Source organism: Parasteatoda tepidariorum, chromosome 6 (assembly GCF_982258835.1).
Source record: "Parasteatoda tepidariorum strain Cologne lab strain chromosome 6, Ptep-v5.0, whole genome shotgun sequence".
Lineage (NCBI taxonomy): Eukaryota > Metazoa > Arthropoda > Arachnida > Araneae > Theridiidae > Parasteatoda > Parasteatoda tepidariorum.
In genome coordinates this window covers 14,435,224-14,458,388 of record NC_141760.1, presented here as the reverse complement: position 1 = coordinate 14,458,388, position 23,165 = coordinate 14,435,224, and the positions used below count along the sequence as shown (strand labels likewise).

Genomic DNA, 23,165 nt, shown 5'->3' with positions numbered 1-23,165 from the left:
ATTCGGAGTTTTTCGTAAAAATAGCTACCCTGATTGGTTTCTTCTGGGCCTAACTCTACTACGTCATCATCGCCTATAGTAACCCGTTGTGGGGCTTGATTCCTCTCTAGGAGGCATTGCTCTAACCCATGATTCGTCTACTATTGAGGATATTTTACATCAGTACTGTGATCAGTGCGAGCCGAGTGCGTAATTCGTATAAACCCACCATCGCTGGGATTCGAACCCGGTTCACCTCATTGGACTATCCCCGAGCCACCACGGCCTCACAATATATTCTAATAAACGTATTAGATAAGAATAGATAGTCTAGCCGGATAGATTTGCCGGACGCTATTTTGAAAATAAAACGTGAAGTGGAAATCGTTACCTGTAAGAAGTTTATATTCTAACCAAACAAAGGTGCTTATAAACTTGATTACTCACTCTTTGGCAATAAGATAGTAAATGGAAAAAAATGTTGCGAAATAATAGATGACATCGTTCGTTATTTTAATTCATTTTTAATGTTAAATGGTCTCATACACTTAATATCATATTTAACTCGTTGTAGAATAAACAAGAGGGTGAAATAATTATTGAAAATCTTAAGAATAATATTTCCCTCCACCATCTATCGAATTACAAAAAAAAGGAACAGTTTGGCAGTATCATTTAGATGTTTTGGCGCCATATAGTGTGTACCGTTTAACATTTGATTATGTTCTCTTAGTATTATGTTTTTAAGTCTGTTTTTAATTTTAACCAAGTATTAGTAATATTGATTATAATTTGTGTAATAAGTATACATTTTAAAGAGAATGTAGATTTTTTTTCTCTAAATAATACGCAATAATAAGTTTTAGAGAAGTGTAAGATGAGATTTTTTCAGAAATTATGCAGTCCATTTCAAAAAGCGTTTTTCTTTTGGAATAATATTTTACTCTTAAAATTTTCTTTAACGTGGAGATGGAAAAGTTGTTGATATCACGATTTAAAAAAATGACAAAAATTAAAAGAACTTCTTTTGCTCAATGTAAGAAAAGGAACAATATAAATTTTTTTCTCCAAAAACCAATGCATTATTTCCTAAAAAACTTGATTTATACAAAATAAAACGCAATTCACAAAGCGTATTGAAAAATTTGCAAAAATTAACAAAAATTATGAACTTTTGTATTGATTTAAAATTAGTAAGAATCTATAGTAATAATAACAATAATTGCAAAGTATTTTCCGCAGGAAGAGTTGAGACTACTTAATCCTTTGACTCAGAATTCTGGGTAGTTCTTGTGTTTAAGGGATCTTTGACTCTTCTGTGTTGACTTACGTGGCGCCAATCCATTTAATGGAAAAAATCGGGAAAACTTTTATCTGGAGTGTCTTCGCCTTTTAGATATTTTATGACATATTTAGACGAGCTCTGTCGCCTCTATAAATTCTCATATTAATGGCTATTTTTGACATTTTGGGCGCAGATAAGAAAGTTTAACTGAGCTCCAACTTGTGCTCCCATCTTGATGGTTCATGCAAATATTACGTTAAGTCACCATAACGTACTTTTTTCTTCTGTTCTGTGATATTTGTAAAACAAGAGTATAAAAAAACCTAAAATTGAATTTAAATCATGAGAAAAGTAAGGATAAAAGAGCGAAACAATAGACTTCTAACGTTTTGCAAATACGTTACGAATCTATTGTTTTGCTCCGATTTTTTTTATATTTCAGAACTAGCTGTTGCCCGAGGCTTTGCACTCGCGAAAATACTTTGATTTGAATTTAATTTTTTTAAGAGGTATTCGGGATATAATCGAAGTTCCTTATGTATTGAATTTTAATAATAATTTAAAATCTGTCCGACAGCCATAAAATCTAAAAAAAAGTTTTTACGAATTGGATTTTTTTCTAAATATTTTATTCTATTTATAAGGTCTCCTAAGCTATTTATTTCTTTTTTAAAAATCAAATTTTTTTTATTCTATTTAGAACACGAGTTTCAGGATTTTGTTTCTGCTGGTATTTTAGTGTACGATTAATTATCTTGCGATTTAAAATAGATTACGCTTAATTATCTCATGATTTTAAGTTTTGGTACATCATATTTAAGAAATTAATTTCTCAGTAGTATAATATAAGAGGGCATTCTATGAATAAAAGAGGAAATTTTGAAAGCAGAAGAAGACCTTTAAAACATTATTGATAGTACAAGCGTAATTTTTGTGAGCCAATTATTCATGCACAAAATACCTTATTTACCCTATTTATCAACCAAAAAAAGATATTCAAAATTTACTGAAATAATTATTAAAAACTTTTCTTTTCAAAATATACTTAATTAAAAAGTCGAAATTCTTGTTTCAATAATTTTAACTTTTTAAACACAGACATCTGTCAATAATAATTAAAAGAAAGGCTGTATAATGTATATGTGCGCGTGTGATTGTTTGGTTTTATATCTTATAATTAAAGAATCTTTTGAATTCTGAAATTTGAAAAGTGGGTTCAAGGAACAGCTATCCTGAAATTCATTCCAAACTTTTAGTTAGGCCTTTTTTGGAGAGATATCTGAAAAATAGTTTTAGTATTACATCTATGATATTTAGCTGTTTATACAAAAGCAATATTCAAGGAGAGTTTTTTGCACGGTATTTAATAATTTTGATCTAGTTACAATCTTTGATTGATTATGTCAAGTAAGCAAGCACCAACCTAATCAACGTCGGATGACGAATTGGTAGTTTGCGAATACTGCCTGAAAACTACGAGTTCTTTTAAAAAAATGGTTGCAATAACTTTACATCAAAATAGATTTCAGTCGTGTGTATATATATATATATATATATATATATATATATATATATATATATATATATATATATATATATATATATATATATATATATATATATATATATATATATATATATCTGTTTTTTATATATTAGAAAAGACAGAACTAAAAAAGTTATTCTGAATCTCCAAGTATAGTGTTAAAGTTATTGGATATTCATGATTTTTTATATCTTTCCCTTTGTAAGACAAGAAAATTCTCCTTCTGATTTAAAATACTTCTTTACATTGACAATGCATGATTTTATGAAAAACCCACAGTTCTAATTTATTTATTCTAAGGTGTTTGCCCGATACTGTCGAGTGATATTTCATACTAGGAGGCTCCGCCCCCTGCTCGCTAACACTCGCCAACCACCAAGAAATGCTACGCAATCCTATGTGGTTCACGCCGTGAACCATGGCTCGCTCGCCAATGAACACAATGCTCTAGCACAAAGACATAGTATTTTATCATCAAAGACATAGTATTGTACTTATGTAGAAGAATTCTATCAATGTTTTTATTGGCTTTTAAAAAAGTATATTAGCTATTTAGATTGTACATGGTGAAAAAATCAAAACATTAGCTAAATGAGAAACATGTTAGCAAAATAAATTATCAAATATTGCAGTTACTCACCTAAATTCAACTAAATGTGTATAATAAATTAGTTAATGCTAGAAATTCTGAAAGTTTTAGAAAAAAATTTTATTATTTAAAAATATGAACTTTAAACCCTAACTTTTCCTTGTGAGATAATAACCCTCAAAAAGTCTTTCATTTTCAAGAACACAAAAATTTGTTTTATCGCCAAATGAAATATTTTTTGGTGATCAGCATTATTGAAATCAATTTCTATATTAATTAACATTTGTGATAAAGTACATAAAATTTTAGAACAAAATAAGGATGTTTTACATACAATAAATTAAAATGCATGGCTGTTAGCATTACCCGAGAAATACCACGTGGAGGTCGCCATGCTGCATTTCTAATCGGGGAGTTTTGATTTTGGCAGTTCCCCTTGCCAATAGAAGTTTCAATTAAATTTTTTCCAAAAAACATTTTTTTCTGCTAAGCTCCAAGAAATTAACACTAAGCATTTAGAGTTTCTTTGAAAACACAATTATAGATTTGGCATCTTGGAGCAATTACTGAAAGGCTGTCAAATGACTTAACACTTGACAGGCCAACATAAAGTTGTCCATGACTAAAGACTTGTTTAGTCAATACTAAACTGATAAAAGTCTGACCCTGTGACTTATTTATAGTCATGGAGAAGGCCAGCCTAATTAATTCCTAATTGAGTTTAAAATAAATATTATCATGTTTTTAGGGCATGAATCTGAATTGAACAACCTGATAATGCTCACTCTGGTTATTGTTTCCGTTTTTAAAAGCGCTATATGTTGAACCACCTCATGTGACATTTGCCATGTGACATTTTTAGCAGCAATCATTGGCCGATTTTCTAACGTTGCCATTCGGGGAGTTGTAATGAGGCTTTTTTTTGGTGCCGTGTAAGAGAAATATATATATAGATGGGATCCGAAACAGTGCCTTGAAGGGAGGAATGGGATGGAAGGGTGCCAGACAGCTAGACAAAGAGGCATCCAAGCTACTCGTATAGGACAGTAGCATTAATTATATTTCAGTTTTCAATGATTGCAGCCTTTAGTTCTACCATAGACTGAAACTGACTGCCATTGTCATATACTGTGTAACTAAGGATACCCTTTTCCGTGAAAATTGTGATGAGGGTAAAGCGCAAGCCATTCCTTTTTATCGAAAAATCTTACCCTCAAAGATTTTGCAATCTGCGTAGTTCTTCAAGAAAATTCAACTTGGACCACCAATTCTCTCTGCAAGTAACAGAAAGCTTCTAACATTTTTTGGATAATCTGTTGACTTAGTGCGACCTGGGTGAAAAACCATGCTAAGATCAACATTGTCGAAACATTTATACACCATTATTGAGTCCCCACCTGGCTGTTAAGTCTTGCAAAAGAGAGTTGTGAAGAAGAAGAAAAAAAGAATTTGACTTTGCTTCCGATTTTCATGACATAAGATTGGCATGACTTCTTTTCCATCATACAACAAAGTGTAGATTCATTAATTTTAAGGTTTTTGTCATGGCAGTAAAATGAGTCTGACTTTCTCCATACCTCATGGGAGCTACTGAATACCAAAAAATGATAGAAACCCATTTGCTGCTGTTGGCAGAGATAACTAAGGACCAAAGTAGGACTTTTCAGCAAAAACACAATGCTTTTATTCTTCGATGGATTTTAGATAGTAGCTTACGTTCCCAGGCTCTTTTTCCTTATCTTAATTCCCAAGAAAAAAGTGCGGTATTATCCTCAGTGCATGTCAAAGACAGGCAGTTTCAGTCTGTGATAGAACTGAAGGCTGCCATCATTGAAACCTGCTGAGATAATACAGTGGTGGCCAAAAGTGTGGACATTTTTTGAAAGTTTCATGTTTTTCAACTTTGTGTGCTTGTAGAAAAGATTAATTTTCACTTAAATACAAACGTTTAGATATCAAATTGAAGGTAATTTAATGTAGAATTTCATAATAAATACAGTATTACAATATCTGCATTACAAAAAAAAGTTATGCAACTGATAGTAAGATCTATCTTAGATTTGGATTTTTTAGAAGTGATACTTACGCAATTAATACTTAGTAGAATAACCCTTATTTTTTAAGACAGCTTCACAGCATCTTTTCATCGAGTGAACGAGTGTTTGGAGTTCATCTTTCGTAATTACATGGTGCCAAGAATCAATTATAGCTTCAATAAGTTGTCTTTTATTGGATGGACGTTTTTTTCGTACAAGAATTTTCAAACGTCGCCACAAATTTTCAACTGGATTGAGATCAGAACTGTTTCCTGGCCATGGTAATATATCTATGCCTTTATTTTGAAAGCATGCTTTGCATACTTTTGCTGTGTGGCATGGAGCTGAATCCTGCTGAAAAATAAATGGTGCGTTGTTGGGGAAGAGATCTCTGATGGAAGGTATCAATTTCGGTTTCAGGACAGTTTCGATGTATTTTTTGGCATTCAGGATACCATCAATCACTTGAATTCGGCCCACACCATCTGCAGACATACATGCCCAAATCATGATATTTGTTGGGTTTTTTGTAGTTGCTTCAATGCAATCAGGATGAAGTGCTTCACCTACTCTACGTCTCACATATTTTCTACCATCACTACCAAAGAGCGATATTTTACACTCATCGCTGCAGATTACTTGCTTCCATTGATTTTCTGCCCATTTAATGTGCTCTTTTGCCCTCTTAACTCGTTTTCGCGTTGCTTTTGATTTAAATATGGTTTTTACCTTGGAATTCCAGCTTGTAGTCCAAATCCTGATAACCTTGTTCTTATTGTTATTGAACTTAGAGCAATACCCACTGCATTCATTTCACATCTAATGGTATCTGATGAAATTTTTTGATCTTGAAGGCATAGCCGTTTAATTTTTCTATCTGCAGTAGCATTTTTTTCGGCCTGATTAGGCATCATGAATGCCAAAAAATACATCGAAACTGCCCTAAAACCAAAATTGATACTTTCCATCAGGGATCTCTTCCCCAACAACGCACCATTTATTTTTCACCAGGATTCAGCTCCATGCCACACAGCAAAAGTATGCAAAGCATAGTTTCGAAGTAAAGGCATAGATATATTACCATGGCCAGGAAACAGCTCTGATCTCAATCCAATTGAAAATTTGTGGCGACGTTTGAAAGTTCTTGCGTGAAAAAAACGTCCATCCAATAAAAGACAACTTATTGAAGCTATAATTGATTCTTGTCACCATGTGATTACGAAAGATGAACTCCAGACACTCGTTTACTCGATGAAAAGACGCTGTGACGCTGTCTTATAAAATAAGGGTTTTCCTACTAAGTATTGATTGTGTAAGTATCACTTTAAAAAAATGCAAATCTAAGATAGATCTTACTATTAGTTGCACAACTTTTTTTGTAATACAGATTTTGTAATACTGTATTTATCATGAAATTTTACATTAAATTACTTTCAATTTGATATCTAAACGTTTGTATTTAAGTGAAAATTAATCTATTCTACAAGCACACAAAGTTGAAAAACAAGAAACTTTCAAAAAATGTCCACACTTTTGGCCACCACTGTATTATTTCTAGTGCCCTCCAGTGAATGGTAAATGATATACAATATCGTAAATTCGCGTAAATATATTGACAATTAACTGGCTTTTAATAGGACAGGTATATTGACCATTAACTGGCTTTCTTTCGGAGGGACACTTTTTCAACAATTCTTTTTTTTTAATCTGCTCAAATGGGGCAGGAAGTGCCGTTTTAAAAAATTCAATCTCTATTAGTGACCTCAACAAAGAGAATTTAATGCCATTTTATCATTGAAAGGAAGATATCGTCCATTCAAACGTCGACACTATTCCAGCTGGCTAGAGTGATCAACTCTCAACTGGGGTTCTGTTTCTTAATGGAGCATTTTATTGGCTAAACTGAGTTTTTGTGACAAAACGAATTTCAATCATTTCCTGACCGCTACAAACAAACATTACCGTCCATCAGGAGGGTATTTTGTTTCTCCCAGACAAACACTAACAAAGAAACAATTATAGTAACAGTTTTCACTTTCTTGAAAAACGATACACTTTTCTATAAATATGATACTTGAAGCCTTTTTATATCTCAATGATGATGAGTTCAGATGTACGTGAGTACTAAACTTTAAGAGCCACTGCATGCTAAGCCATTGACAGCATAAAATAAGAAATTGTTCCAGACCGTTAAACAGTTATCCGCACCGTTTTCTAATTCTTCTATTACCGAAACCTTTTATCTGTCTGCAAATAGTCATGTCATCTGAGTGTTTAGTTGCCGAAGTCAACTTCATAATGTTTTTCGTGAGAGGCGAATGATCTATCACGTAGTCACGCTACAGTTGCATTAGTCAACTATTGGAATACAACTGTACACATCTCGTCTCTCAAAAACAAAACGCCGATTCTATAGCACTCGAAAACACACTCTGCAAAAATCGATTAAGTTTTTTTCTTTTTTTGTATTTTAGTGCAAGGGGATGCTTTATGTGCACGCAAAGTTATTTTCTCGAAATATAAATATAATAAGTATTTGAGCTCGAAGATGATTTTTGTCGGGAGGTGTAGTCTGAAACATTTGTCCGGCTCTGACTCCAGTTGGCTAAAAGTTAGATCTTATAGATTAAAAAAAGACTCGAAGTTTTTACTCTTATGTTAATTAGTTAACACGTTCACACCGAGAAAAGTGAAAATACTGGTACGGGAAAAGAGAAAATACTGGTAGAAGAACTATTTCAATATTAGATAATATTCGGGAGGAGTTAATCTATTCTCAATAATAACAATTCACTGTAAGGAAATTTATCGCGGCGAAGAAGCAATTCAATATAAAAATTTCATCCGTTAAAAACAATTGGTTGTTATGGATTTTTATTATTCCCGGAAAAAAACTAAAAAATGAAATTTATTTGTTACCAGTTTTTACTCTGGTGCGCCGCCAAGATGAGACAATCTAGCGTGACCCACCGGTGGGTCACCCCGGCGTGAACGTGTTAATATATATATATATATATATATATATATATATATATATATATATATATATATATATATATATATATATATATATATATATATATATATATATATATATATATATTACTTTTTGATGGAACAAACCCGCAATTACGTTACATGGAGAGGAAAATCACAAAAAATCTCCCACTGTTAACATGGCGATGCTGGGATTCTAGCCCATGATCCGTTATCACTGAGAATATTTTATGCCAGCACTGTATTCGGTGCGAGCTGGGTGCAGAATTCATGATCGATCAGCCATCGCTGGGGTTCGGACCCGGGACATTTCTTTGGCAGGCGAGCGCTCTAACTCTGAGCTACCATGACTCTTAGACAAATATGTATAAGTATGTGACAAAAGTATGGTTCAAACGAATATTGTGATAATTATAACTTAGGACAAATTGAATTTATCTCATTTGATCCTTTTTGAATCCATGTTTGCTTGAAATATTAAAAAAAAAAAAAAAATTGGTTTGCTCATTTGTAAAGTTAACTGAAAAAATATGCAATTGAATTCTAGGCTTCATTTGTAATAGTTTCCCAGTTCCAGAATGTTCCCCCAAAAAATCCTTTTGCAATGAGATGCTTATTACAGATTTAGTGATATCTAGCTATTTCCTTGGTAATATTTTTGTACAATTTTAATATTTTGTACAAATATATCTTGTTAAGTTCCTCAATTCTTACATTATGACATACCTTGAACTATAAAGGTGCATTTACAATCTGAAATCAATATTTACTTATGAATATACACAGTCCAGTCACATTAATGTGACCACCTGTCAAAAGCCAGAATAACCACCTTTGGCTGAGCGGACCGCTACGAAACGTGCAGGAAGAAAGTCAATTAGGTTTCTGAAAGTGTTCACTGGGATGTTGAGCCATGCCGACTCCAGTGCCGTGGCCAGCTGCGCTAGATTACGCGGTTGAGGATCTATGGGCCGAACAACCCGATCGAGGTGGTCCCACAGATTCTCGATTGGGTTCAAATCCGGTGAGTTTGCTGGCCAGGGGAGTACGGTAAATTCATCCTGGTGCTCTTCGAACCACGCACATGCACTGCGAGCTGTATGACACGTCGCATTGTCCTGGTGGTAGATGCCATCATTCTGAGGAAAAATCATTTGCATGTAGGGGTGGACATGGTCCGCAAGGACAGATATGTACTTATACTGATCCATCGTGCCTTCTACAATGATGAGTGCACCCAGTGAATGCCAGGAAAACATTCCCCAAACCATAACACTCCCTCTTCCAGCCTGCAGCCTTCCAGCAATTGTTGCAGGGTGTTTGCTTTCAGACGTTTTACGCCGTATACGCCAACGTCCATCTGTCCCATGGAGCATAAAATGTGATTCATCGGAAAAAGCCACCTGTTGCCACTCTGCGGTACTGGCGTGCAAATTTCAGCCTTTATCACCGATGAACAGCAGTCAGCATAGGTGCATTAACCAGGCGTCTGCTGCGGAGGCCCATGCGCAGCAACGTTCGCTGAACAGTTGTTGAGGATACACTTTTGGTAGCCCCTTGGTTCATCTGGACTGTCAGTTGCTCAACAGTTGCACGTCTATTCGTCTGAACGCATTTCCGCAGCCTTCGTTTGCCTCTGCCATCTTTGGCCCGTGGTGCACCACATGTGCCCCGCCGTTTGTTTCGTATAGTGCCATTTTGCCATGCACGGTATACTTTTATCACGGCGGCACGCGAACAGTTCACAAAATCAGTCGTTTCCGAAATGCTTCCACCCTTGGCCCGAAAGCCAATAATCATGCCCTTTTGGACGTCGGATAAATCGCTACATTTCTGCATTGCGCCAACGACTGAAATACTTTTCGATGCCCTAGGACAGGGATGGCGAACCTTTATGCACCTGCGTGCCATTTTTTTCTAGAAAATTGTTTAATGAGGTCATAGACGTGCTGACAAATAGTTTTGACTTCGTGATTATTGGGTAAAAAATAATATTAAATACTATCAACTCAAAACTCTTTTTTTACTGAGAAAAAAAAAGTACATTTTGCAATGTCTCAGTTATAAGCGTAATTCAACTTAAAGTGACATCAGTGTGACTTCCATTGTTGCAGATTAGATGACAAGTAACTTATATTAGGAATATAAGATGTTAGTTTAAGTAGAACTGTTAATTTTTCTTTGCTAGTTATTTATTGTTAGCTTGTTAATTTTTTTTAAATTTTAATTTAATCGTTAATATGCTTCATAGTGAACTTTGTGATCGGTGACGTGCCCAAAATATTGAATAACGTGCCATAAATGGCACGCGTGCCATTGGTTCGCCATCCCTGCCCTAGGACATCCAATATATACACTACACTGTAATGTGCTGCCACCTGCACTCTGTGAGTGGTTATTTCACATTGACGTCGAAAGTAGGTGGTGGTCACATTAATGTGACTGGACTGTGTATTTTGTGAATTCGATGGAAATTGTAACACTTTATAAGTCAATAGTCAAGTTCTCAGAAAAGTGCAGGGAAAAAAATTTCAACGAAATGAACATTTATTAAAATATTAAATTTTTTAACACAAAATGTCGCAATTAAATATTTTTTTCAATTTATTTATTTAGTTTTATTTATTTGCCTTTCTTTGATCTTTCTACTATTAATACTTTCCTTCTACTGCTGATGAGGGGGTGAGGCAAAGGACACTGGTCATCTGGAACTTGGGGCTGCAATCCCGATAGCCCCCTCTTAATGTGGCTTTAGTAGTAGTAATTTTACGTTGGTTTTATCTAAAATTTTATTTTTTAAGATGCTACATTAACATTTAGAAGTTCGGTAAGATAAAGTTTTCATACAGATATATATTTTTTTAATTAAGTAACATTAAGTGATGATCACAATTCGACTCAATTGTGGAGGTTATAGTTTTTCGTTACCACTATAAAATGTTCTAAGAATCGTAGGACTGGGAACACATGCATAGTTTTAAAGATGTTAGAAGCTCGTTAGAGCTATCTGAGCCATACGCTTAACACGAAAGACGCGATAATATTTTTTTTATATTTATTATCCCTCTGTGAAGGTAGTAAATTTGTGTTCCAGAAACACTTCCTAACAGTAAATGGCCTGGAATAATGTATTGTAAGGCAGTTATTTTGACGAGTAATGATGTTCAAAAACACTCCCACCCACTTCTCCTTTGTTCAATTTTTTTTTAAATTCGTTTACAGTATACTTCAAGCCAACAATCGTTATCACCTTAGACTTGTTTTCCTTTTTTTACCCTTGAAAATTTTTTTTCCTTCTTACTTCTTATTTTTTTGTCTTATATCTCGTTCATCTAAAATCTAGCATTAAGTATTACGGTCGTTGGAAAAAAAATCTCAAATTTTATATGGCATCCGATTTACTACTAAGCAAATTAAAGTTTTTATACGTAACACTTGACTATATCACATTAGAATTTTTTGATTTGAAAGAAAAACTTAAATTGATTTTCTAAAATTTTATATTAATATATATATACATATATGGGCAGATCTCTAAAACCTTTAACTTTGATAATAAAAATAATAATAAAAAATAGTAGGCACACTATTTTTACACCTCCAGAATTGCTTGAAAATGTATAAAATATCAGAAAATAGTCGTGAACATCGAAAATTTTGATGCCCTTATAAGTACAAACAAAAAATTAAAAATTTTGAACTAATTTTTCTAGTTTTATATACATTTCATTAAAAACCATAAAAATGACAAAAGTATCACTTATTTGATAAACATATAAACTTATTGAACCTATTTTTCTTTTATTTAGCAATTTTTTCTTTTTAATAATTTCATCCATATTTACCCTTTTTTTTTCATCAAAAATTATTAGTATCATAAATGAATTGAAAAATTTTAATATTAAGTTAAATTGTTATAAAATGTATAAAAAAGCTTACTTTAATTTTTTTCAGTCAAAAAATATCTTCAATTAGTAAAACATAGGGAAAAAACTAAGTTCTGATTTGTTAAATTCAATTAATTAATCCTGAGGTTACGGTCTGGACAACCTAGAGAATAGATCGAAAACTTTACTCAGATGCAACGCAATGCAATGCACACAACACATAATGGCAATGACAAACGTGTGATCAAAATTTTGATTGATTTAACATTTACTTTTTAGATCTGCGTCTGATTACGGTCTTGACATCGTAACTGTAATTTCACCGAATGACAGTTTGTGATTATAAACCTAGAAAGATTAGTTCAAAAATTGTAATTTTTTGTTTATTGTAATAAGGGCATCAAAATTTTCGATGTTCACGATTATTTTCTGATATTTTATACATTTTCAAACAATTCTGGAGGTGTAAAAATAGCGTGCCGATTATTTTTTTTTTATTATCAAAAGTTAAAGGTTTTAGAGATCTGCCCATAGATATATTTCTAAGATATGTTTCTTAAAGCAAAAGTAGGTAATAGCAATAGCTAGAGGATTATTAAGGTAGAGATTAGGTAATTACTCCAGCTATTTCTCGTAGCTTTTTCTATTAAGTTTAAAGTGGTAGCAAAACGTATACTTTATTTAAATATTTCAAGTGTATAAATAGATCATAGCAATCAAATCTCCTGTAATATTAATAATATACATATATTAATAATAATTATAACATATAATAATATATAATGATTATAATAATAATTATAATACTATATAATTACATCCAATTGTATTAAAAGTATACTCAGTCAACTACAAATTAAACATTCTAAATTAATTAATTACTTAAAAAATAACTAATGACCTTCGAAAGATTATTTTCTTTCATTTATTTTGGGTACAACGGCTAAAATTGCATCGAACGATAAATTGGAGGACTATTTTTTTCCCGGGGCTTTTTTTTTTCCTGGGCATTTTCTTCCAGTGCTTTTATTTTTTTTCATGATTCGAAATTTTTTAAATATTTACATACTTAATTATTATCGAACTAAATTTCGGTAAACTGAAACTCCCGGAGTTAATGAATGTTCCGAAGGTGCCAAGCTGACAATATCTTTCTGGATTATCATCCCATTCTTGTCAAACGTTGCAAAAATCTAATCTTTCTTTCTAATAAAGAAATTCCCTTTATAAAACAGTGTACATCTTCGTTCCTTCAGTAAAACATTATTTTTTAGTGTTAGTTATCCCTTTAGTCTTAAAAACTATAACAGTCACGTAATCTCTCGTAAAATATTTTTATCGTCAATAATATCTATTGTATAAGCTGTTTCAGCAAAATAAGAAAGAAATAATTACTATTTTTTATTTTTTGGAGAAGAGAACATAATAAGTGATGTCAATGTATTTTCTTTTCTTTACTTTAAATTTGATTAAAATATAATGAAATGGGTGGTATAATGCTCTTCAAACTATTTCCTGAACTAATTTGATTTTAAGATGAAAAGCACCATATAGTATAAAAACATATTCAAAATTCCAAGATTATTCTTCAACATCAACACAATCGAAATAAACGGATTATTATCATTGTAATGCTCAAAATCGAATAATATTTCAAAATTTAAATATGCTCTTTGCCAACAGAGCATGAAAACATAATGAATTTCGTGACTGCGTTCGGCGGAGTGCAGTTTTTGTTCTCTCTTTCTGAGGGGTTTTGGCGAAAAGAATTCTCCTGGATTATGTCCAAGATAAAGAGCTATTAAGTGCATCACGTGACATGCTTGGGATTGTGGCGCCGGAATGTTTTTGGGAGGGTAAGTTTCCAGTAAGTCTGGCTGTGACTGTAACTGTGTGTCTCTCCTGCTCACGATAGCCTTAAAGGATTGTCGTTTCCAGTTTCACGTACATTCTGTGACAGGAAATGAATGTTGTCTTATTTGTATTATGTTATTAGATGGAGAAAAACGTTTTTCCTCCATTTTTATTATTTAGATAACTCAGGATAAGTTACATTATTAATTTGTTACAATAATATTTACTAACATATTGATTAACTAGGGTTGTAGTTGTACCATCCCTTGCTCTCAGCTACTCATCAACCTCAGGAACAAATTTCGCCTCTCCTTACGGATAGTTTCGATCGCTCACCAGATACTGAAATATATATGTCTACTAGTATATCCTAATTTATACAATATGCTCGTGCACTAAACTGTCAATCAAGATATAACGTTATAAGAAAAACCAAATTGGAAAATTATCCCAAATTAGTTAAGCTTTAAAATTTTCAATTTCCAACACAATGCTGGCCTCATTGTTACAAATACGTTTGAATCTAGTAATTTAAAGTTATTTTTTTTATATTTTTGAATCGTTTATCGCAGAATAGAAATAATGGATTCGTGGCCCAACACTATATGTAAATCTAAAACGTTTACTGTAGTATCATGATTACTTTGTTGTAGTAGTAGTGTACGGAGACCTGGAAAAAATGGGGGGGGGGGTCTCCTAACTTGAATCCTTTAGAGCAGGGGTTTCCAACTGGCGGACCGGGGGCCGCATCCGGCCCGCGAACTAAAATACATTAGTTGTCATTTTTTTTTAGGACAATTTTCGTAAAAAATCTAGATGGGTTTAAAATACTTTTCTCGTTAATAAAAATCTAATTTCTTCGTTTCTGCGAAATTTAACATACCAACTGTGCAACGAAATTTATTTTTCAGGTTTTGCATCCAAGGAAATATTTATTCAAATACAAAAATAATCGTGTATGTTGCTCTTTTTTATTTCATGTTTTTTTTTTTTTTGTATTTTGTGAACATAACTTAGCATGTGCGTATCAGAAATTTTCTCGAAGAAATTCTCCGATTTAACTTTTTGAAACCACTCATTTTGGACAAAAATATTTTCACACACGTTTGTAAATTTTACATTTAAATTACAAATATCTATTCTCTGGTGGTTGCAGTAGACAAACCTCAATTTTCTCATTGAATATTTTGTGTGCTACTATGTAAGTTTTAATACCTTAACAATTAGGTATCTGTTGCACATTAATTGTTTAATACATAGGTGCACATTAAGTTAGTGTAGCCCAAATTTTTATTATTTGCTTAATATTTTTAAAAATGTTATTAATAACAATTAAATATTTTAAAATCTACTTCCTATTTTAATTTGTAATTCAATACTTTGGCTTTGTACAACTTGGTAAAAGACTGACAGTAATATTTAATGTTCCTTCAAACATGAAAGAGTCCTACAAAACATTTTGATAAAGTTGCGGCCCGCCATTTGATTTGTGTTTCTAATTGTGGCCCCCGGTCTCATGCAAGTTGGAAACCCCTGCTATAGAGCGCGTTGAGGATGCTTTAGGAAGACGTGTTTATTCTCTCAACCCTCAGACCCTTGCAATTGCTACTGCAACTGCTATTCAAGAATAATTGCTCACATATCCAACGGAACTGTATTGCTGCTAAAGCTGATCAGTATTGAAAGTACTTTTTCTATTTCAAATGGACACATCTGATTTATTCACTTCACGCAGTTGCTGTCTTCGGCCACTAAGGCAGAGGGAGTGCGATTTTTCTTGTTTTCCAGTGGCACCATTCATTGCCAAGAATTCCACTTCTGCCTCACCCATACATCACACCCGTTTAAAGGCCGGACCCATTTATTCATTCGTCCACGGATCTTAATTTTGACCTGAGCCGGAGAACGATCCATCTCCAATTCAGTACCCCGAAAGGTATTGATTTGTTATGGAAACATGGAGGACTTTGTGATCCGACAGATTTAACATGTACCAGGGTTTCTCCTAATCTATCCTTAGCAAGTATTAAAATATTGAATAATTATAGTAATATCAACGAATAAATTAATATCAAATCGGATTATAACAAATATTTCAGACATTCACCAAAGCGACTATGTGATTGTTGACATTCACCGGTGAATATCAACATTCTCTTGATTTCGAAGAATCACTGTATCATTAGCACCACTGTTAACATCTTTTAATAAAAACTCAGCCTCTCTTGAAATTTGCACTAACTAGTCAATGAAAATCTGCAAAATATTCTTTCTGTATGGGAGAACATTCATTGAAGTCGAATTTTTAGATTTCAAGGATGTAGAAAGTGCTATTAAGAAAAGAATGACAGTAAATTAATTTATATATTTAGTAAACCTTTATTATGAGTGCTATACTAAATTATTAAAAATTTATAATTCGATGATTCGTCATCCAAATGGGTGACTTAAAATTATTTATCTAATCGTCCTGGTCGCTCATATGTTGTTTCAACGCGGTAATAAGAATTCCCTTTTCTTCCTATCTTTCTTTCTTTATTTTTTGAATGAAAAACCAAATATTCCGGTGAAATCCTGGAAAACCCACCTTTTGGCGACTTTTTGAAATCTCGCCAAATTGGCGATTATTACAGTGATCAGCGTTGCTTTTTGATTATTAAAAAAAAAAATTTTTTTTTCAAATTTATAAAAATATTCTTTTAATAGAATAAGACAAAATTAAAAAATGAAATAATAACGGTAATAAACGAAATAACGGTTAAAAAATGAAATAATAACGGTAATAAACGAAATAACGGTTAAAAAATGAAATAATAACGGTAATAAACGAAATAACGGTTAAAAAATGAAATAACGGTTAAAAAATGAAATAATAACGATGATTCTAACAGCAAGAGATCAGAAGCATGAATGGCAAAAAAATAAACCCTTCTACCTTTTCGCTTACGGAATCTAACTTTCGCGTAGGTATGCATAACACATAACTAATCAGGTTAAAGAATTTTGGTGGTGTGGTCGTGACCGTGATCGGACGTACAAAATAATCTCCTCGAAATATCTTCTGGAAGCCTATTTTGGCGAGATTTCTAAACTTGCTTGGCAAGATTTTTTAAAAAAAATCGCCACGGGATGGACTATTCTAGGACCCATCCAATATTGCTATTCAGATAAAAAAGCAACCATTTTAAGTTTAATTTTTGTCTTTAAAGCATATTTTTACTGAAGCTTTTGTAATACGTAGGAGGGAGCTAATTTGATACCAGCTAGTGACGTAGTGTGGGTGTCTCGATCCTGATGGGTTGTTTGAAACGTGGCTTTTATTAATGTTAGCAACTGTTCTTTCCATTCTATTTTGAGCTAACCAAGCCAGTCAACCATCAATTCTCTTAAGTGACACATTCTAAATTCTTTCACCATTTACTCGTATTTACGTAAAAACAGGCACGAAGCCACGTAGAACATAAACAAACTAATTATGCATGCGAAGTTGCTAGGTACACAAAACAAAAGTATATCACGGTTACTGTAAAATACTTGAACAAATAATAAATCTAAGTTAAGTAAACGAGAAAGAACGAATCAACGAATTCGATGTGCGATACAGCTCTGTATTTAATTAACGTAACGTTAATTAATGTTCTAATTTATGTAGAGAAACTTAGCTCAACTTTAATACACCATTTTGCTAATAACGTTTAGATGGTGCTGACGTCACAGGCACTCGTGTGGGTATTGTGATCTCCTTCTTCTTCAAGAGCAAGCACCCAATTGAAACAAATTGCTAGGTCCCTCAGTGGACTGATTGTAAAGACACGATTTCCTGCAGAACACCGAAGTCAAGCATCACTGGATGCTGTCAATAAGCGGGTGGGTGTTCACTTTGATCAGCCTGTGTAGGGACCGAAGGTGAGCGGTATGGGTCCTCGTTAAACTGTTCTACCGTAAAGTGCTCGACTTCACGCGCAGGTAGTCGGGCTGACAAAGTGTGATGGCATGTCTTCGGATCATCCCCTGGAATATTTCCCAGACAGTCGCCAATAGCCCATTGTGCAGCTCCAGAACGACGTAAATAAAATGCCTACGTACGAATTGCGAAATAAGGAGAATTTTATTTTAATATTTTACTTGCTTTTAGTTGAGAAAAGAAAATCTTGCTACCACTTTCATTTAGTATATTAATTTGAAGTCAATTTTGCATCACTGCGCCGATTGATAGGTTTACGCAACGAATAACTTAAATCTTATTACCACTTTTTATTTATTTCAATTATCTGTGGCCAGATTTATTTACTTTTAAATTTGGGATGACATTTACAGTTACTAGTACAGTTATTAAAATCAGTCAATGAAATACTTATAAGCAGCTACGATTTCTAAGTGATCCTTTAAGTAAATCTGTTTCTACCAATGTCGTAGATTCATTTGTCTTAGAATAGTGTTTCCCAAATATATGACTTTTGCGTACACTTTCTAAATTTTTCAAAGCCCTATGTACCACTGCATTTTTTTAAAAATATTTTCTTTTTCTTTTTGGTACAAAGTTTTGTTCATGAGTTTATTTGCATCAGTAAGAAGGATGATATTGTTTTTGCTGTGATAACAGATATATGGATAAAAATTATATTTTATAAAAGTAATCAAAATAAGTAGAGTTTATTATAAACCTTTACAGTAAAAAAATTGCACAAAAGTTAAAAATCACAACTGGCTGTTGACACCACTAACTATTAACTGTTAACTCAGCAAAAAATAGCCAAAAGAAAAAGACGTAATCGTAAATTTTAATGGATTGCTTTGTTTTTAAATAAAATTTTTTGAATATTTCGTTTGTTGCAAGATATTTCGCATAAGAACGCGCACCCCTGCGAAACTGTTCCTGCACCCCTGGGGGTACGCGTACCACACTTTTTGAAACACCGTCTTAGAAGGCACCCTAATGGTCAGAATTTTATTAAAATTCAGTTTCAGGTGCTATTTTCGCATGCTAAATTGAATGAAATGAAAATATTGATGTGTTACTTATAAAAAAGGCGTTTTTGCATCAGAATGAGCCTATTCCGTAACGGTTACAGTTAACTTTTATGCATAATTTACAAGATTTCTTTGTGATATTTCTATGACACTTTACTGGAAGAAAATCCACCGAACCATTCAAGAGTTATGAGCAATCCTTTTTTTTTTTTTTTTTTTTTGCTGCTGACATATGGTATGTTTGTATTGGCGACGACTCAGAAAAATAATCGCAACACCCTATAACCGATAGTCTTGAATTTAAAATCTTTTATATCTTAGTATATGAACTATTTGTGATTTGCTCGTTTATTTGTTTAACAGGTCAAGAATGTTCAAGTGACAAAGAGTGCGGAGATGTGGATGCCATCGCCTGCGTCAGATCGTTCTGCAAATGTCGGGAAGCCAACCATGTCCTGTCGTCTTCGACTCGATGCTTACCTGGTAATCCCATGCTTTTTTTTCCTTCTTTTTAAAAAGAAATAGCTGATGGAAGAGCTTTGGATCTTATAAGCCACATTTTGAAAGGAATCAGAACTGCTTTTTCGATGAAAAAGTCGCTTATTTCCATGCAGGTTTCCGACAATAAGATATTTCTGAGCATGATGCCGCCCTCTTGTAGAAATTCTGAAAACTTATAAAGTGCTTCACTGAAAGATATCGTGAGGACAGATGTTAAAATGTCACATTCGGAAATAGTGTGGTTAATAACCGTGTTTCCTCAAGCATTTTAATTATATTTATTTCATTCAAATATTAATAGACTTACCAGCATCCAGAGGAAAAAAACGTGCATTAAAATTCCGAAAGGAGTATTTAAGAACGTAACGCTTTTCCAATCTAAAATGATCTGAACAAATATCGAGAGTTTCTTAAAAACTATTTTATTTAAATTGGAAATGTTATACGGCGAACAGCCCTAAAAGCAGGACGGAAAGAAAAAAATCGTTAATAGTCAACCCATTTCATTTATAGTTAGAGTAAACATATTATTAGCTGATCATTACTTATTAATTTTTCCAGAGTAAAGAACAGTCCTAAATATGTGTTAAAAGTGTTAAAGAATTTTGGTAGTCATGGACATAAACAAAACAAAAAAAAACTATATATGTTTTACAATTATGATTTATTGAATAGAGACAAGAAAATTTTATCTACCGTAATAAATGAATGATATAAATATTTATGTTTGTGTGTGAATTATGGTGTTAGAGTATGTCATCGCGACCTCAACGTAGATTTCTTAGATCATCATATTGCAAAGTTAAATTTCAGATTTTTCGAAAAGACCATAAATTGTGACAGCGCAGGATTCAACGAAATTTTTACTTTTGAAAACTTAAGAGAAGACATAAACCTCAGACCGATGGCAGCTCATTTTTGTAGTGACGTAATTTTAACTAAAATACAAAATATTTAATTTCCTTTTATTCCTATTGCATTCCAATTACCAGAAAGAACCATCTTAAAGACCAAAATACAAGACGAATGGGAAAACGGCCCCAGGCGCCCAGATATATTTCGATGATGATGATGATGATATGATGATGGTGTTAGAGTATGTCATTCAAATCAACAAACAACTACAATGAACATTCATATCCTAATTTTATCGTACCATTTTATCGCCCCAAACCAACGGTAAAACCATTTTAATGAAATAAATATTAAAGAATTTATATTTTGCAGTCTCAAGCTCAGAAAATAAAAATATTGCTTAATGTATCAAAAGCAGGGAGATTGTCGAACGAGCGAGGCTATCATTTCACTTTTTCATTGTGTAAGTTTATAGAGCAACATATTATAAAAATGGCATGCCACTTTGTCTCTCAGTGGACAACTCGTAAAGACGTTCCAAGTAGAACGCCGAAGTCAAGTGTCACTGGCTACGGTCAGTAAGCGAGTTTGGGATCACTTTGATCAGCCTGCGTTTGGCCCGATGGTGCGCCGTATCGGTCCTCTTTAAACTGTTCTACCGTAAAGTGCTCGACTTCGCGCAGGTCGTCAGGCTACCAAAGCAGGGGAGCCATCCGGTCCGCAGAGGATCAAAATTGCGATGGCATGCATGGGTGAAAGCAAGACGGAAAAGCTAGAAGTAAAACCATTTCAGTTTTAACTTGGTGTTCAGGAGGAGTAAATTTATTTTCTTCTTTAACCCCTTGACGCACAGATTTTTTTGAAGAAAAAAAAACAGCCAAAAAAAAAAAAATCAATTTTTTTTAATGTAAAAAACACACTTTAGAATATTGTCTTTTCTTTTGGTAGACAATTTTGATATTCTGCGCTTTTGTTCCAAGGAAAAAAGCCATATTCAGAGATGCCAACTGCTCCGGACACGCCAAAATAATTTAAAAAAAACGGTAAATAACTGCAAAGTAAATTTTGCAAATATTTGACTATTTTTGCTAGCTTTTTAAAAGGTATAGTATGACATAAGTATTATAAAGTATTTAGAAATAGTGGTGGATAAAAATCTACTAAATTGAATTTATTAAACCAAGAATCACAATTGATAAACTACCACTTTAAAATTTATATTTGCTGTCCGGAGCAAGTTGGCATCTCTGTATATTTTATTCTTGAATAAATAAGTGTCATAGCTTACGCTTTCATATTGTTATTTTCAATTCTCGATTATATTCGAGTGTGAAAAATTATAGCAGCATAAAATATAACGCCGCTCGAATTAGCTCGAATTAACTCGAGCGCACAAGTTAAGGGGTTAAAGTATTCAACAATTTCTACTTTTCTCCAGGAAAGAAGCAGTTTTATATATATATGCTATAATTGTAAAAATAATCACGGTTACAGAAATTCTAGAGAAAGCTAGAGAAAGACATCATAATGATGCATAATGAAAAAAAAAATTAGTATGCATATTTAAGTCCACGCAGAAAATAAATTTTAGTAAGTATTTTTTATTATTTTATTCAATTATAGTAGAAAATTTTTTTAACTGTAAGGTATACAATTTTTTACATCATTTTAAAGTGTGTGTTTTGACATAAAAAATTTAAAAATTTGAGCGAAATCGATTGAATAGTTCCTTAGAAAACGAATTTTAAAGAAGTCATGTATTTAAAATTCGATTTCTCATGAACTATTCAACCAATTTCGCACAAAATATTAAATTTTGCCATGTTAAATTACATATTTTAAAATAACGCTGAAAACTTTATACCTTACAATTTAAAATTGTTTCGACTATTATTAAATTAAATAATTAAATAAAATTTATTTTGGTCATGGAGTTATCTTTGGACAAACGAATTTTATAGTTGTATTCAATAATTTTGCAATTCGCTTGAAAATTTCTCGGGATATAGTGAAATACGCAAAAATTAAAGAAGTTTAAACTTTGGATCGCTCTCCTGACCAAACTATGGGGACATTACTTCCCAATTTGCGACTACCCCCTATATTTTGATATCAAAAATCCGAATCTATTGAAAAAAAAGCATGTTAATTCAAAGAAAGTCCGTTTTTGTCTGATTTCGTAACTTAAAATATTAACGCAAATTAACTAGCATACGATCATTAGATCAAAAGTTATTCAAGGGGGTCCGTTTTTTTGACGCACTACATCATATCTAGTTCATTACTTTTCAAGCATGAAGAAAGCAAATTAAAATCAATGAAATTGCACTTTTGACTTTTAGACTCGAGTAAAGACCTCAGTTGATCCTTAAGTTTAGTGAGATCTAAGCTGGCATTTGAATTTTTTCCCCTAGATTTCATTCGCTTTAATTCCTTTTTTAATTTAACTTGTTATGTAACAATGTCTTGAAATAATGAACACGTTGAAATAATAATAAGCTATAAAAATATGCTCTTATTTTTCGTCAGTTGATAGATTTATTTAAATAACCCCTAATTCACCCAGCAATAAAGAAACAAAGTTAAACCATTACGGTGGCTAATTAAATTCTTCTGAAGACTCATTAGAAAAATCTACTTAAGTTCTCCAAAAAAATAAAGGAGT

At 32.7% G+C, this 23,165-nt stretch overlaps 1 protein-coding gene across 1 annotated transcript in view; it reads left to right on the top strand.

Moving 5' to 3' along the window:
- Positions 1–23,165, top strand: part of LOC107452715 (uncharacterized) — a 119,146-nt gene that overhangs the window by 51,797 nt on the left and 44,184 nt on the right. The window contains exon 2 of the mRNA XM_016069285.4: positions 19,508–19,627. Coding sequence (XP_015924771.3) covers positions 19,508–19,627 — 120 coding nt within the window. The remainder of the gene's footprint in view (positions 1–19,507; positions 19,628–23,165) is intronic.